The sequence below is a fragment of the Scyliorhinus canicula genome, chromosome 3 (genome assembly GCF_902713615.1).
Source record: "Scyliorhinus canicula chromosome 3, sScyCan1.1, whole genome shotgun sequence".
NCBI classification, from domain to species: domain Eukaryota; kingdom Metazoa; phylum Chordata; class Chondrichthyes; order Carcharhiniformes; family Scyliorhinidae; genus Scyliorhinus; species Scyliorhinus canicula.
Window position 1 is genome coordinate 226,504,303 of NC_052148.1, and position 14,130 is coordinate 226,518,432.

Below are 14,130 nucleotides of genomic sequence, written 5' to 3' on the forward strand. Positions count from 1 at the left end.
CGCATCCTTCCATTGAAGCAAGATCCTCCGCCGGGCTACTAGGGACGCAAAGGCCAGGACCCCGGCCTCTATCGCCTCCTCCACTCCCGGCTCCACTGCCACCCCAAAAATTGCGAGTCCCCAGCCTGGCTCGACCCTGGATCCCACCACCCTCGACATCGTCCTTGCTACCCCCTTCCAAAACTCCCCCAGCGCTGGGCACGCCCAAAACATATGGGCGTGGTTCGCTGGGCTCCCCGAGCACCTAGCACATCTGTCCTCGCCCCCGAAGAACCTACTCATCCTTGTCCCCGTCATGTGGGCCCTTTGCAGCACCTTGGACTGTATGAGGCTAAGCCTCGCACAGGAGGAGGAGGAATTCACTCTCTCCAGGGCATCCGCCCATGTCCCCTCCTCAATCTCCCTTGTCACCCAGCTCCTCTTCCCATTTACCCTTCAGTTCCTCCACCGAGGCCTTGTCTACCTCCTGCATTACCTGGTATATGTCCAAAATCCTCCCTCCTCCAACCCACACCCCCGAGAGCACCCTATCCCGCACCCCCCGTGGGGGCAGCAAGGGGAACCCCTCCACCTGCTGCCTGGCAAACGCCCTCACCTGGATGTACCTAAACATGCTCCCCGGGGGGAGCCCAAACTTCCGCTCTAACTCCCCCAAGCTCGCGAACCTCCCCTCCACAAATAGGTCCCTCAACCTCCTAACCCCTGCCTTGTGCCAGCCCCGGAATCCGCCATCAATGCTCCCTGGGACGAACCGATGGTTCCCCCGTATCGGGGCCTCCATCGAGCCCCCCATTTCTCCTCTGTGCCGTCTCCACTGCCCCCAAATTTTGAGGGTAGCCGCCACCACTGGGCTCGTGGTATACCTCGTTGGAGGGAGCGGCAGCGGCGCTGTTACCAGCACCTCCAGGCTCGTGCCCACACATGACGCCGCCTCTATCCTCTTCCATGCTGCCCTTCCTCATCCATTACCCACTTACGCACCATCGCTGCGTTGGCTGCCCAGTAGTACCCACAGAGGTTGGGCAACGCCAGCCCCCCCCATCCCTGCCTCGTTCCAGGAACACTCTTCGAACCCTTGGAGTCCCATGCGCCCACACAAATCCCGTAATACTGCTGTTGACCCTCCTAAAAAAGGCCTTTGGGATAAAGATGGGGAGGCACTGGAACAAGAACAAGAACCTCGGGAGCACTGTCATCTTGATGGACTACACCCTCCCTGCCAGTGACAGCGGTAACATATCCCACCTCTTAAACTCCTCCTCCATCTGCTCCACCAACCTTGTGAGGTTGAGCTTGTGCAGGGCCCCCCAACTCCCAGCCACCTGGACCCCATGGTACCTGAAACTCTTCCCTGCCTGCTTCAGTGGGAGCCTACCAATCCCCTCCTCTTGATCCCCCGGGTGCACCACAAACACCTCGTTCTTGCCCAGGTTCAACTTGTACCCCGAGAAACCCCCGAATTCCCCAAGGATCCTCATCACCTGCGGCATCCCCCCCACCGGGTCCGCCACATATAGCAGCAGGTCGTCCGCATACAGTGACACTCGATTGCCCCCCCCCCCCCTGCCCCGCCCCCCTGCACCATGCCCCTCCAGTTCCCTGACTCCCTCAATGCCATGGCCAGGGGCTCAATTGCCAACGCGAAGAGCAAGGGGGACAGGGGGCATCCCTGTCTCGTCCCCCGATGCAGCCGAAAGTACTCCGACCTCCTCCTATTCGTGGCTACACTTGCCATCGGTGCCTCGTAAAGCAGCCTCACCCACCGAATAAACCCCACCCCAAACCCGAACCTCTCCAACACCTCCCACAAGTACTCCCACTCCACCCTATCGAAGACCTTCTCCGCGTCCAACGCCACCACTATCTCCGCCTCCCCTTCCACCGCCGGCATCATAATGACATTGAGGAGTCTTCGCACATTTGTGTTCAGCTGCCTTCCCTTCACAAACCCCGTCTGGTCCTCATGTATGACCCCCGGCACACAATCCCCTATTCTAGTGGCCAGGATCTTTGCCAGCAGCTTAGCGTCGGCGTTCAGCAACGAAATCGGCCTATATGATCCACACTGCAGAGGGTCCTTGTCCCACTTCAGGATCAAGGAAATCAGCGCCCGCGACATAGTTGGTGGCAAGGCCCCCCCCTCCCATGCCTCGTTAAAGGTCCGGACCAACAGGGGGCCCAACAGGTCCAAATACTTTTTATAGAATTCCGCCGGAAACCCGTCCGGCCCCGGTGCCTTCCCCGACTGCATGCTCCCTATCCCTTTGACAACCTCCTCCAACTCGATCGGCGCCCCTAGTCCCTCCACCCGCTCCTCTTCCACCCTCGGGAAACGCAACCTGTCCAGGAAGCAGCCCATTCCACCCTCCTCCACCGGGGGCTCAGACCGGTACATTTCCCCATAGAAGTCCCTGAAGACCCCATTGACCTCTACCCCCCTCCGCACCACCTTCCCGGCACTATCCCTCACCTATCCCTCACTCCCCCAATCTCCCTGGCCGCGTCTCGCTTCCGGAGCTGGTGCGCCAGCATCCTGCTCGCCTTCTCCCCGTGTTCATACACCTGTACTTTCCTCCACTGGGCTTCCGCCTTTCTAGTCGTCAGTAGGTCAAATCTGGCCTGATGGCTACGCCTCTCCCCCAGCAATCCCTCCTCTGGGGCCTCCGCATACCTCCTATCCACCTGCACCATCTCCCCTATCAGTCTTTCCCTTTCCCTCTGCTCCCCCCTCTCCCTATGGGTTCGGATGGAGATCAATTTCCCCCTCATCACCGCCTTCAATGCCTCCCAGACCGTCCCCACCCGAACCTCCCCGTTATCATTGGCCTCGAGGTATCTCTCAATACACCCCCGGACCCTCCCGGCCACCTCCTCCTCTGTCAGCAGCCCCACCTCCATGCGCCAGAGCGGACGTTGGTCCCTCTCTTCCCCCAGCCCGAGGTCCATCCAGTGCGGGGCATGATCCGAAATGGCAATGGCGGAGTATTCCACTTCCTCCACCCTCGACACCAGCCCCCTGCTCAGGACAAAAAAGTCAATCCTCGAGTAGGCCTTATGTACATGGGAGAAAAACGAGTATTCCCTGGCCCTTGGCCTCGCAAGCCTCCAAGGGTCCACCCCCCCCATCTGGTCCATAAATCCCCTCAGCACCTTAGCCGACGCCGACCTCCTACCCGTCCGGGACTTGGATCGATCCAGTGGGGGATCCAGCAGAGTGTTAAAGTCTCCCCCCATGATCAGGCCCCCCCACCTCCAGGTCCGGAATGCGGCCCAGCATACGCCGCATGAACCCCGCGTCGTCCCAATTTGGGGCATAAACATTCACCAACACTACCCGCTCCCCCTGCAGCTTGCCACTCACCATCACGTACCTCCCGCCACTGTCAGCCACCACCTTCAACGCCTCAAACGACACCTTCTTCCCCACCAGGATCACCACCCCCTTCCTCTTCTCGTCCAGCCCTGAGTGGAATACCTGGCCCACCCACCCCTTTCTCAGCCGGACCTGGTCCACCACTCTCAGGTGTGTCTCCTGGAGCATGGCCACATCCGCCTTCAGCCCTTTCAGGTGCGCAACTACTCGGGCCCTCTTGACCGGCCCATTCAGCCCCCTCACATTCCAGGTTATCAGCCGGATCCGAGGGCTCCCTGCCCCCTTCCCCTGCCGGTTAGCCATACCCCCTCCCTTGCCCACCCCCGGCCAGCATCCCACGCTCTGCCAGTTTCCCACGGCGGCACCTCCCCCCCCCCCTCCAGCACCCCCGCGTCCTCCAGCTCCTTCCTGACCGTTTCAGCAGCAACCCGGTAACCCCCCCCCCCCCCCCCCCCCAAAGGCTAGGACCCCTCCTAGCCGTGCCCCCCCCTCTACAGCACTCCCGTGAGCCAGCTATCGTCTGATGACCCCGGTGGCTCCCGCCCTACTTTCGGCTCCTCCCAACGTGGGACTGCCCCTCCTCCAAAGTGCCCATCAACCTGTCCACCCTCCCCCGCTCCTGCACGGGAGAAGAAGACCCCGCCCCCTCCCTCTCCCAGCACGGGACCCCGCAGAAAGCCCGCGCTTTCGCCCTGCCGGGCCCCACCTCCTCTAGGGCCACTCCCATTGTCAGTCCCCCCCACCAGCTCCCCAAACACCCCGTTTACCCCTCAGTCCAAACCCGTCCACCCAGATCCTGCTAGAAAACCCTTAAAGAAAACACCCGTACGGCCTCACCCCACCCCCCCTACGGCCACCCCACCTCATACCCTAAACCCCGCAAATACACATACAGTATAAATAAATACAGTATTCTACAGCATCCCCCCTCCGGGGGACCCTCAGTTTGTGTCCAGTTTCTCGGCTTGCACGAAGGCCCACGCCTCCTCCGGGGACTCAAAATAGTGGTGCCGATCCTTGTAGGTGACCCACAGACGCGCCGGCTGCAGCATTCCAAATTTCACCTTCCGACTGTGGAGCACCGCCTTCGTCCGGTTAAACCCGGCCCTCCGCCTCGCCACCTCCGCACTCCAGTCCTGGAAGATCCACACCTCCATGTTCTCCCATTTGCTGCTCCGCTCCCTCTTGGCCCACCGGAGCACACACTCACGATCCACGAACCGGTGGAACCTCACCAACACCGCTCGCGGCGGCTCGTTCGGCTTGGGCCTCCTAGCCAGAATTCTGTGGGCCTCCTCCAACTCCAGGGGCCCCTGGAAGGACCCAGCCCCCATCAACGTGTTCAGCATCGTCACCACATAGGCCGCTAGGTCCGACCCCTCCAGCCCCTTCGTGAGGCCCAGGATCCGTAAATTCTTCCTCCTCGACCGGTTGTCCAACTCCTCGAATCGCTCCTGCCATTTTTTATGGAGCGCCTCGTGCACCGCCACCTTCCCCACCACGGCCGCAACCTCGTCCTCCCTCTCGGCGGCTTGCTGCTGCAGCTCCCGGATCGCAGCCCCCTGGGCTGTCTGGGTCTCCCATCAGTTCCCTGTTGGTTACCTTGATGGACTCCAGCAGCTCCACTTTCATCTCCTGGAAGCAGCGCAGCAGAGTCGTCTCAACCCACTTTTACAACTCTTCAAAACTTTCGTTTTTCGGGTCCCGATTTTTTTCTGGGTGTTTTTTCCGTCGACTCTCTCCCTGCCCCGCTCCTGGTCTCCACCATGGGACCTCTAGGGTGACTCCTGGCCTCTTCCCACGCCGGGATTCGCCTCACAAGCTCCGTTGGGGGCCTTTAAAAAAAGTCCCAAAGTCCGTTTTCTCCGGGAGCCTCCGAACGTGCGGCTCAGCTGTTCATTGCTGCTACCGGAAGTCCAATTCATGGAATTCTTTACAGGTGATATAGATACAGCAATAAATAACCAGTGCAGTCATAGAACATAGAACATGCAGTGCAAAAGGAGGCCATTCGGCCCATCGAGTCTGCACCGACCCACTTAAACCCTCACTTCCACCCTATCCCAATAACCCCTCCTAACCTTTTTGAACACAAAGGGCAATTTAGCATGGCCAATCCACCTAACCTGCACACCTTTGGACTGTGGGAGGAAACCGGAGCATCCGGAGGAAACCCACGCAGACATGGGGAGAACGTGCAGACTCCGCACAGACAGTGACCCAGTGGGGAATCGAAGCTGGCACCCTGGCATCCATAGATGTACTATTACTGAGGTGCAAGTTTTCAGAAAAATCCAGGCTGTTATGTTTAATTCCCTAAATGTTGCCCGGATTTTATGCAACACAAGAATCATAGAATACGTACAGTGCAGAAGGAGACCGTGGGCCCATTGCGTCTGCACCAACCCTCCAAAAGAAGACAATACTTCTGCCCAATCCCCTGCCCTATACCTGTAACCCTGCAACCTAGTTAACCATTGGATACTAAGGGATAATGTAGCAGGTCAATCCACCTAATCTGCACATGTTTGGACTGTGGGAGGAAACTGGACTGTGGGAGGAAACCGGAGTACCCGGAGGAAACCCACGCAGACACGGGGAGAACGTGTAAACCCCAAACAGACACTCGAAGTTGGAATCGAACCCGAGTCCCTGGCACTGAAGCAGCAGTGCTAGCCACTGTGCCACCGTGCCTAGCATTGTGGGGGATCCGGGGGGTCGATATGTAATGGTGAGTGGAAGTGTTTTTTTTTATTCGTTAATGGGACTTGGGCGTCGCTGGTTTGGCCAGCATTTATTGCCCATCCCGGAGGGCATTTAAGAGTCAAAACCATTGCTGTGGATCTGGAGTCACATGGAGGCCAGACCAGAAGGACGACAGATTTCCTTCTCTAAAGGACATGGGTTTTTACAACAATCAACAATGGTTTCATTGTCATCATTAGACTTTTAATTCCAGGTTTTGCCATGGTGGGATCAAACCCGGGTCCCCAGAGCATTATTACCGTGGATTTCTGGATTACTAGTCTAGTGACAATAGTACCACTATGCCACACCTGAGTCATGGAAGTATTAAACCCATGGCTTTCAAAATGCTTTAGAGACGAGGGTTCTATTGTGTGGCACCTTTTATTCAATTGATATCCATTTGTAAAGAATTTCCCTCTGCACTCATGAGTAATTCATCTTAGACTTATACACCAAGATATGTTTGTATTGTCAGTCTGAGATGCATAACAGTTAACAGAAACATTCATTTGAAAATGATAAGTGATCTGCTCATTACAATTGTTTATGAAAATAAAACATTTGGACACGGCTGCTTTCAAATAACATAGAATAAACCAATTAATTTACAATTATGTGTTGGTGTAAACTGCACTGTTGTAATTAATTGATTTGACCATTTTAAACACTTCTGACTGAAAAAAGCAAATCAGTCAGCAGGTTTTGAAATGCTGTCGAGTTGAGTTTTTAATTGTCGGACTGGACAGCTTGACTATTACTGTGCAACGCAATGACTTTATCTAGTAATTGCATTCTTGCTGTTGGCAATGCAATGTTGGCTGCAAATGTTTTCAATTTGTGGGCTGAAAAAATGCTTGGCATGCATTGTCAAATTTATATTATCAAAGGAATGTTGTTCGTACACTGCTTTTAGCACTCTATGAACATTGTGCAGTAGTTTGGAAGGTATATGATTGAGGAGGAAACTAGAATGTATGAAGTGAATATTATAAAAATGTATGGAATCTTAAGTTTGGAGCTGGAAGTAATCGTTATTCGAGGTTTTCAATATATTTTTTTCTTGTGAGAAGCCTTCCATCCTTTTCTCTGAAGTGAACTGTGTACGCTTAATACAGATCAAAATATTGCGGGAGGTGTTGCTGCTGCATTTCACAAGTCACTGTTGATTCAGCAAATTCACCAGTGATGACCACAAAGAGTAGGCGCTGAGGATTTTAGAATCTTGATTCAATAATAGTTTCTTCATATTCAAATAGCTTCTTGTTTGTTTGAAGGTGGACTACATGGATGAAAATGAGGAATATTTTCAGCGGCAAGCTTCTCATAGGCAGTCTCGTAGACGATTTAAAAAAATTAACCAGAAAGGGGAGCGGCAAACAATCATCGATACTGTGGATCCTTATCCAATGGGAAAGCCACCATTGCCACGTGGATATCACACGGTAAGTCTGATTAACTGTATTCACTAGATTTTTATCTTCAATAAATTGTTAATATATATTATTACGGAAGAGTCAGAAATGGATAAAAGCAAATTCCTGTTAAAGGTGGTGTCTCTGGCGCAGTTGCTTTCCATTTTATCGTTCCACCTTTCGTGCTTATGTACGTCTTGTGCCTATGTATGAATTGAACCCAGTTTGATGGTATAGAAGTCATACCTTTTGTAAGTTGATTGTGAGGCTCCTTATGAAATTAATTAGGACATTTCCTGTCAGCAGTTACCCTGACTTAGAAGTGCTTGTGTCGACCACAGATTTGACTTGATACTGAATATACCTGTTCTGATATCTCTCCAGTTTCTGAGTCGCACACAATAATAATCTTTATTATTGTCACAAGTAGGCTTACATTAACACTGCAATGAAGTTACTGTGTAAATCCCCCAGTTGCCACACTCCGACAACTGTTCGGGTACACTGAGGGAGAATTCAGAATGTCCAATTCACCTAACAAGCACGTCTTTTGGGACTTCTGTTAGGAAACCGGAGCACCCGGAGGAAACCCATACAGACACATGGAGAACGTGCAGACTCCGCACAGACAGTGACCCAAACGGGAATTGGAAACCCATACAGACACAGGGAGAATGTGCAGACTCCACACAGACAGTGACCCAAGTAGGAATCGAACCCGGGACACAGGTGCTGTTAAACAACAGTGCTAACCTCTGTGCTACCATAGCTAACTATTGACACCTGTGGAACCATAGCATAGCATGAGCTACTGTTTCCTGAAGAGGACAGGGGAAGCTAGTGAGATTGCATGGTGAAGAATGCCAGGATTTGGCAAATAAACTTGATCTTAATTAATCTGCAGCATGCTATCTGTGATGCTTCGCATATGCTTCACAATGAGAAAAGAATATCAGAGCAGGAGTCCTGTCCTCTCTGTGTATGATATATGCAATTTCAAAGTCGCAAGACAGAGACAGTGAAGAAATTTAATCAAAGATATTAATAGGAAAGCAGTCTCATAACTTTGCAAGATTATATGTTCATTCTTTGTAGTCCATGTACCCTGATGTTGAGAGGTCAAAAAAAAAAAGTGTGGTGGAGAAACACTGGTATGAATTGTTGGGCTGGATGTCCTGTTCCTGTGCTGTAAAATCTTTGTAAAACCTTGCAAGAAGGATATGCTCCCAAATAACCTCCAGTTCTGATTTTACCTGGTTTTCTGTCATCAGAGCGGTGCTGCATCAGGTTGGGAACTCAGCAGAATGTAGGATTAAATTCTCATTGCTTCTCTGCTCTTTAATGCTTGAGTATTATGTGTAATTTCAGGTATAGCACTATTTCACCATGATGTTTTCACCTTGATTGAAAATAGCCAGGTGATCTGGGATTAAGTGCAATTCCAAAAACAGTTACCCACATGTTTTGTATAACACTTTGATTCTGAAAGCATTGACAGAAGGAGAATGAATAATTGCATTAGCTAAACCTCATTCAGTAAAGGAAAATGGTTTTGAACTAAAATCAGAATTGTTTGCTTTTTGCAAAAGAAAATTATACTTCTTTTTCCGGATGTGGATAAAATGGTGGCTTCCAAGTGCTGACCAGCATTTGTAGTTTTAAAATTAAACATTCAATCAGCTGTCACAATATTGCTCGTCTTTTACTTGAAAATTGTAAACGTGATTGTATTGCTGATTGTGGGAGAGTAATAATATATCTGGATATTCTGCAGCTACATTTCTAAAACCCTTAGTCTGAAGTGGATTTTTGGTCCTGTCCCCAGGATAAAGGAGACAATTTTAGCAATGTAAATGCAACAGCAATTATATTAATGTTGGCATTTCATTCTCTGAGCCACAGAAGTACTAAATGTGAACGTATTTAAATGCTATGCTTAATGGACTCCAGTTCCTTTTCAGATCATATTTGCTTGTTGTAATTAAGTTTAATTTTTCAAGACCAAATTATTGAGTAAAATTGAGGTATGTGAAGTATAACATTGAAGCTACATGGTCCATCCACTATTTAATTTGTGGCGTGGCACACAGCGTTTTTGACACGGTATGGTTTTAACATTTTTATTCTTATGTTAATATGTTTAAAGCCTTTTGTCACCTTTTTGTAAATGTGATGGTTCTTTCTTTGCATTGTTGATGTGATAACTTTTTGAATAAGCAAAAGACAAATATGTCCTGGTGTTTTCAGTTGAAAAGATATATTTACAGATTTAGTTTGGGTAAGATTGTAAGATGCAATTCATATATTGTATCATTTTACAAGAAATGTCATTGAATGCCATGGACTATTTTCCATATGGATACTCCTTAATCTTGGTTTTGCTTACAAAAGGAAAGCTTATGAGAAGTGCAGGTTAATTCTAATTTGACCGCAAGCAAAAGAGGTATGTCATGACAATGTAAATCGCTTAGGTAAATAAATAATAACTGCCAGTCAGCCATTCTACAATTATAAAGTGAGCAATGACATGGGTGACTGCAAGTGGCTTTCAATTTCTTTTTAAGTAAGTTTTTCCAAAATGTGGGCCATGTGATTCTAAAAAATGAAAACTTGTGTAAGATCTTTTGGACTGTCAGCACTGATTAGCTGAAGTGACATTATTGTATATTCATTGAAATTAATACAATAGTGCGAAAATTATAGAATTCCTACAGTGCAGAAGGAGACCATTCAGCTCATTTAGTCTGCATCGACCCTTTGAAAGAACACCCACCTAATCTGCACATTTTTGGACTGTGGGAGGAAATCGGAGCACCCTGAGGAAACCCACATAGACACAGGGAAAACATACAAATTCCACACAGTCACCCGAGGATGGATTGAACCAGGGTCCCTAGCACCGTGAGAGAGCAGTGCTAAACACTGTACCGACCCTTAACAGTACAAATATAAATTGCGTACCTGAAACTTGAGCAAATGTCGGGGTATTGGGTGATCAGAATTGACAAATAATGAATTGCGATTGAATGTTCTCCGTTGAAAGATATGATATTTCATTAGGTGGTACTGAGCTCTATAGTACGATAGAAATAGTAAAAAACCGTACATATTCTGAAAAAAAACTCACTTTCTTGTAATTTCAAAGGTCAGTGTGGTGAATTATAATTATGTAGCCAGTTATTGAAGACCTTGCACATTCTGATAAGACTCAAATTATGTTCAATTAAGATGCAAGCTAACATTTGGCGGGCAGCACGGTGGCACAGTGGTTAGCACTGCTGTATCGCAACACCAGGGACCCGAGTTCAATTCCAGCCCTGGGTGACTGTGTGGAGTATGCACGTTCTTCCTGTGGCTGTGTGGATTTCCTCCGAGTGCTCTCGTTTCCTCCCATAGTCCAAAGATTATGCAGGTCGATTGGCTAAGCTAAGTTGCCCCTTATTGTCCAAAGTAAAGTGGAGTTATGAGGATCAGGTAGGGGAGTGGGTCAAGGTGGGGTGCTTTTTCAGAGGGTCGGTACAGACTCGATGGGCTGAATGCCCTCCTGTACTATAGGCATTCTATGATTTTAAACTTTTCCTGCATGATTAGTACAGTATTTATGGATTAGTTAAAGTAGGTTGAAGAGTGAGGTTTTTAATTTTTTGATAAAATAGCTGAAATCATAATGTTGAATATCTGGCAATGCTCCTATTTTCTTTTCCTCTTAGACCAGGTATGCATTAACTCTAACATATTGTAATTCGACACAATCTTAACTCGCCAGGACGGCATGGTGATGCAGTGGTTAGCACTGCTACCTCACGGCACTGAGGACTCTTTTTAAAAAAAATTTTTTTTCCTATTAAGGGCAATGCAGCGTGGCCAATCCACCTAGCCTGCACATCTTTCGGTTGTATTAAGAAGTCTTACAACACCAGGTTAAAGTCCAACAGGTTTGTTTCAAACACGAGCTTTCGGAGCACTGCTCCTTCGTCGGGTTCATAGAATTTACATTGCAGAAGGAGGCCATTCAGCCCATCGAGTCTGCACCGGCTCTTGGAAAGAGCACCCTACCCAAGGTCAATAACTCCACCCTATCCCCATAACCCAGTAACCCCACCCAACACTAAGGGCAATTTATCATGGCCAATCCACCTAACCTGCACATCTTTGGACTGTGGGAGGAAACCGGAGCACCGGAGGAAACCCACGCACACACTGGGAGGAAGTGCAGACTCCGCACAGACAGTGACCCAAGCCGGAATCGAACCTGGGACCCTGGAGCTGTGAAGCGATTGTGCTATCCACAATGCTACCGTGTTGCCCCAATTAGTTAGGCACGACCTGCCCTTTATGAACCCATGCTGCGTCTGCCCAATGGGACAATTTCTATCCAGACATCTTTGGGTTGTGGGGGTGAAACCCACTCAAACACGGGGAGAATGTGGAAACTCCACACGGACAGTGATCCGTGAGGTACCATGAGGCAGCAGGGCTGCCGTGCTGCCACCGTGCTGCACTGGGGAGCAGGGCTGCAGTGCTCACCACCGTGCTGCACTGAGGACTCCGGTTTCACCCCGGCCCTGAGTCGCTGTCCATGTGGAGCTGCACATTTTCCCTGTGTCTACGTGGGTCCCCCCCCCCCCCCCCCCCCCCAAACAGACGATTAATTCTCGGCGAAGAAGTCAATGAATAGCTGCCACCTCCGGGCGAACCTCGATAATGAACCTCTCAAGGCGAACTTAGCCTTTTCTAGACCGAGAAAGCTCACCATGTCCGACAGCCATGCTTCGGTCTTCGGGGGCTTTGAGTCCCTCCATGCCAACAGTATTCGCCGCCGGGCTACCAGGGAAGCAAAGGCCAAGATGTCAGCCTCCTTCTCCTCTTGGACTCCCGGGTCCTCCGACACCCCAAAGAATTCCACCTCAGGACTCATTACCACCCCAGTTTTCAAAACCCGGGACATGATGTCTGCGAATCCTTACCAGTACCCCCTGAGTCGAGGGCACGACCAGAACATGTGCACGTGATTAGCCGGCCCACCGGTGCATCTGGCACACTTGTACGACCTTAAACTGGATCAGACTGAGCCTGGCACACGTTGCGGTCATGTTTATTCTGCCCAAATACCGTCCTCCAACGCGCCCAGAGCTCCTCTTCCCACTTAAGCTTCAGGTCCTCAGTCTGTGTATCCTCTGCTCCCATTAGTTCTTTGTAAATATCTGAGATTCTAACCTCACCCAACTCCCACCTAGAAACTACCCTGTCCTGCATCACCTGTGGGAAGGACGGCACCAGTCTGCGCACGAAATACCACACCTGTAAGAATCTAAAGTCATTCCCTCCCAACAGCCCAAACATCTCCTCCAACAACTTTGTGCTTGGAAAGCTCCCTTCCAGGAACAGATAACCCGCCCTCCGCCGCAGTCGATACCCACCGTCCATTTTCCCGGGGCAAATCGGTGATTGCCGCAGATTGGGGTCCACACCGATGCTCTCACTTCCCCTATATGCCTCCTACACTGGCCCCAGATCCGCAAACCTGCCATCACTATAGGGCTAGTGGAGTACCGCGCCGGCGGGAGCGGCAGAGGCGCCGTAACCAGGCCTGCCAAACTCGTGCCCCTGCACGAAGCAGCCTCCATCCGCTACCAGACCGACCCCGTGCCCACCATCCATTTCCTTATCATCGCTATGTTGGCCACCCAGTAGTAGTTCAGCAACGTCAGCCCCCGCGCCTCTCGAGCATCACCTTCCTCACCCGCAGGGACTTCCCTGCCCAGACAAATCCCAAGATAATTTTTATTCCGCCTCTTAAAGAAGGATCTCGGGATGAAAATGGTGAGACACTGAAATATGAACAAGAATCCTGTACGAACCCAGTTTGGTCCTCCGCAATTATAGAACATAGAACATAGAACAGTACAGCACAGAACAGGCCCTTCGGCCCTCGATGTTGTGCCGAGCCATGATCACCCTACTCAAACCCACGTAACCACCCTATACCTGTAACCCAATAACCCCCCCTTAACCTTACTTTTTAGAACACTACGGGCAATTTAGCATGGCCAATCCACCTAACCCGCACATCTTTGGACTGAAGTGTACCGAATTATGTTCGGTACACAGTCCTCTATTCTAGTTGCCAAGATCTTGGCCAGTAACTTAGCGTCTGCGTTGATCAAAGAGATTGGCCTATACGACCCACAGGCCTCCGGGTCTTTATCCCGTTTCAGAATAAGTGAAATAGTGGCCTGTGACATCGCTGGGGGAAGGACCTCTCTGTCTCTTGCCTCGTTAAAAACCCTGACTGGCACCGAACCCACTATCTCGGCAAACGTTTTGTAAAACTCCACTGGATACCCACCCGGCCCTAGGACTTTACCTGACTGTATGACCTTCAGACACCCCAGTACCTCTTCGATCCCAACCAGGACTTCCAGTCCGTCTACCAACCCCCTACCCACTCTTGGGAAGGTCAGTCCATCCAGGAATCGTCTCATCCCCTCCGGTCCCCTGGGGGGTTCTGAAGTGTACAACTTACTATAAAAGTGCCTTGTTCAGCCCTGCCGGGTCCTCCACCAGATTTCCCTCCCCATCCGCTATGCTTCCTAT

General features: G+C 50.5%; 1 protein-coding gene across 9 annotated transcripts in view; it reads left to right on the forward strand.

Annotated features, from left to right (window-relative positions):
- rapgef2 (Rap guanine nucleotide exchange factor (GEF) 2) overlaps positions 1-14,130 on the forward strand; it is a 562,209-nt gene that overhangs the window by 240,014 nt on the left and 308,065 nt on the right. For all 9 annotated transcript variants that reach the window (XM_038792314.1, XM_038792318.1, XM_038792316.1 and 6 more), the window contains one exon: positions 7,396-7,563. In XM_038792314.1, coding sequence (XP_038648242.1) covers positions 7,396-7,563 — 168 coding nt within the window. The remainder of the gene's footprint in view (positions 1-7,395; positions 7,564-14,130) is intronic.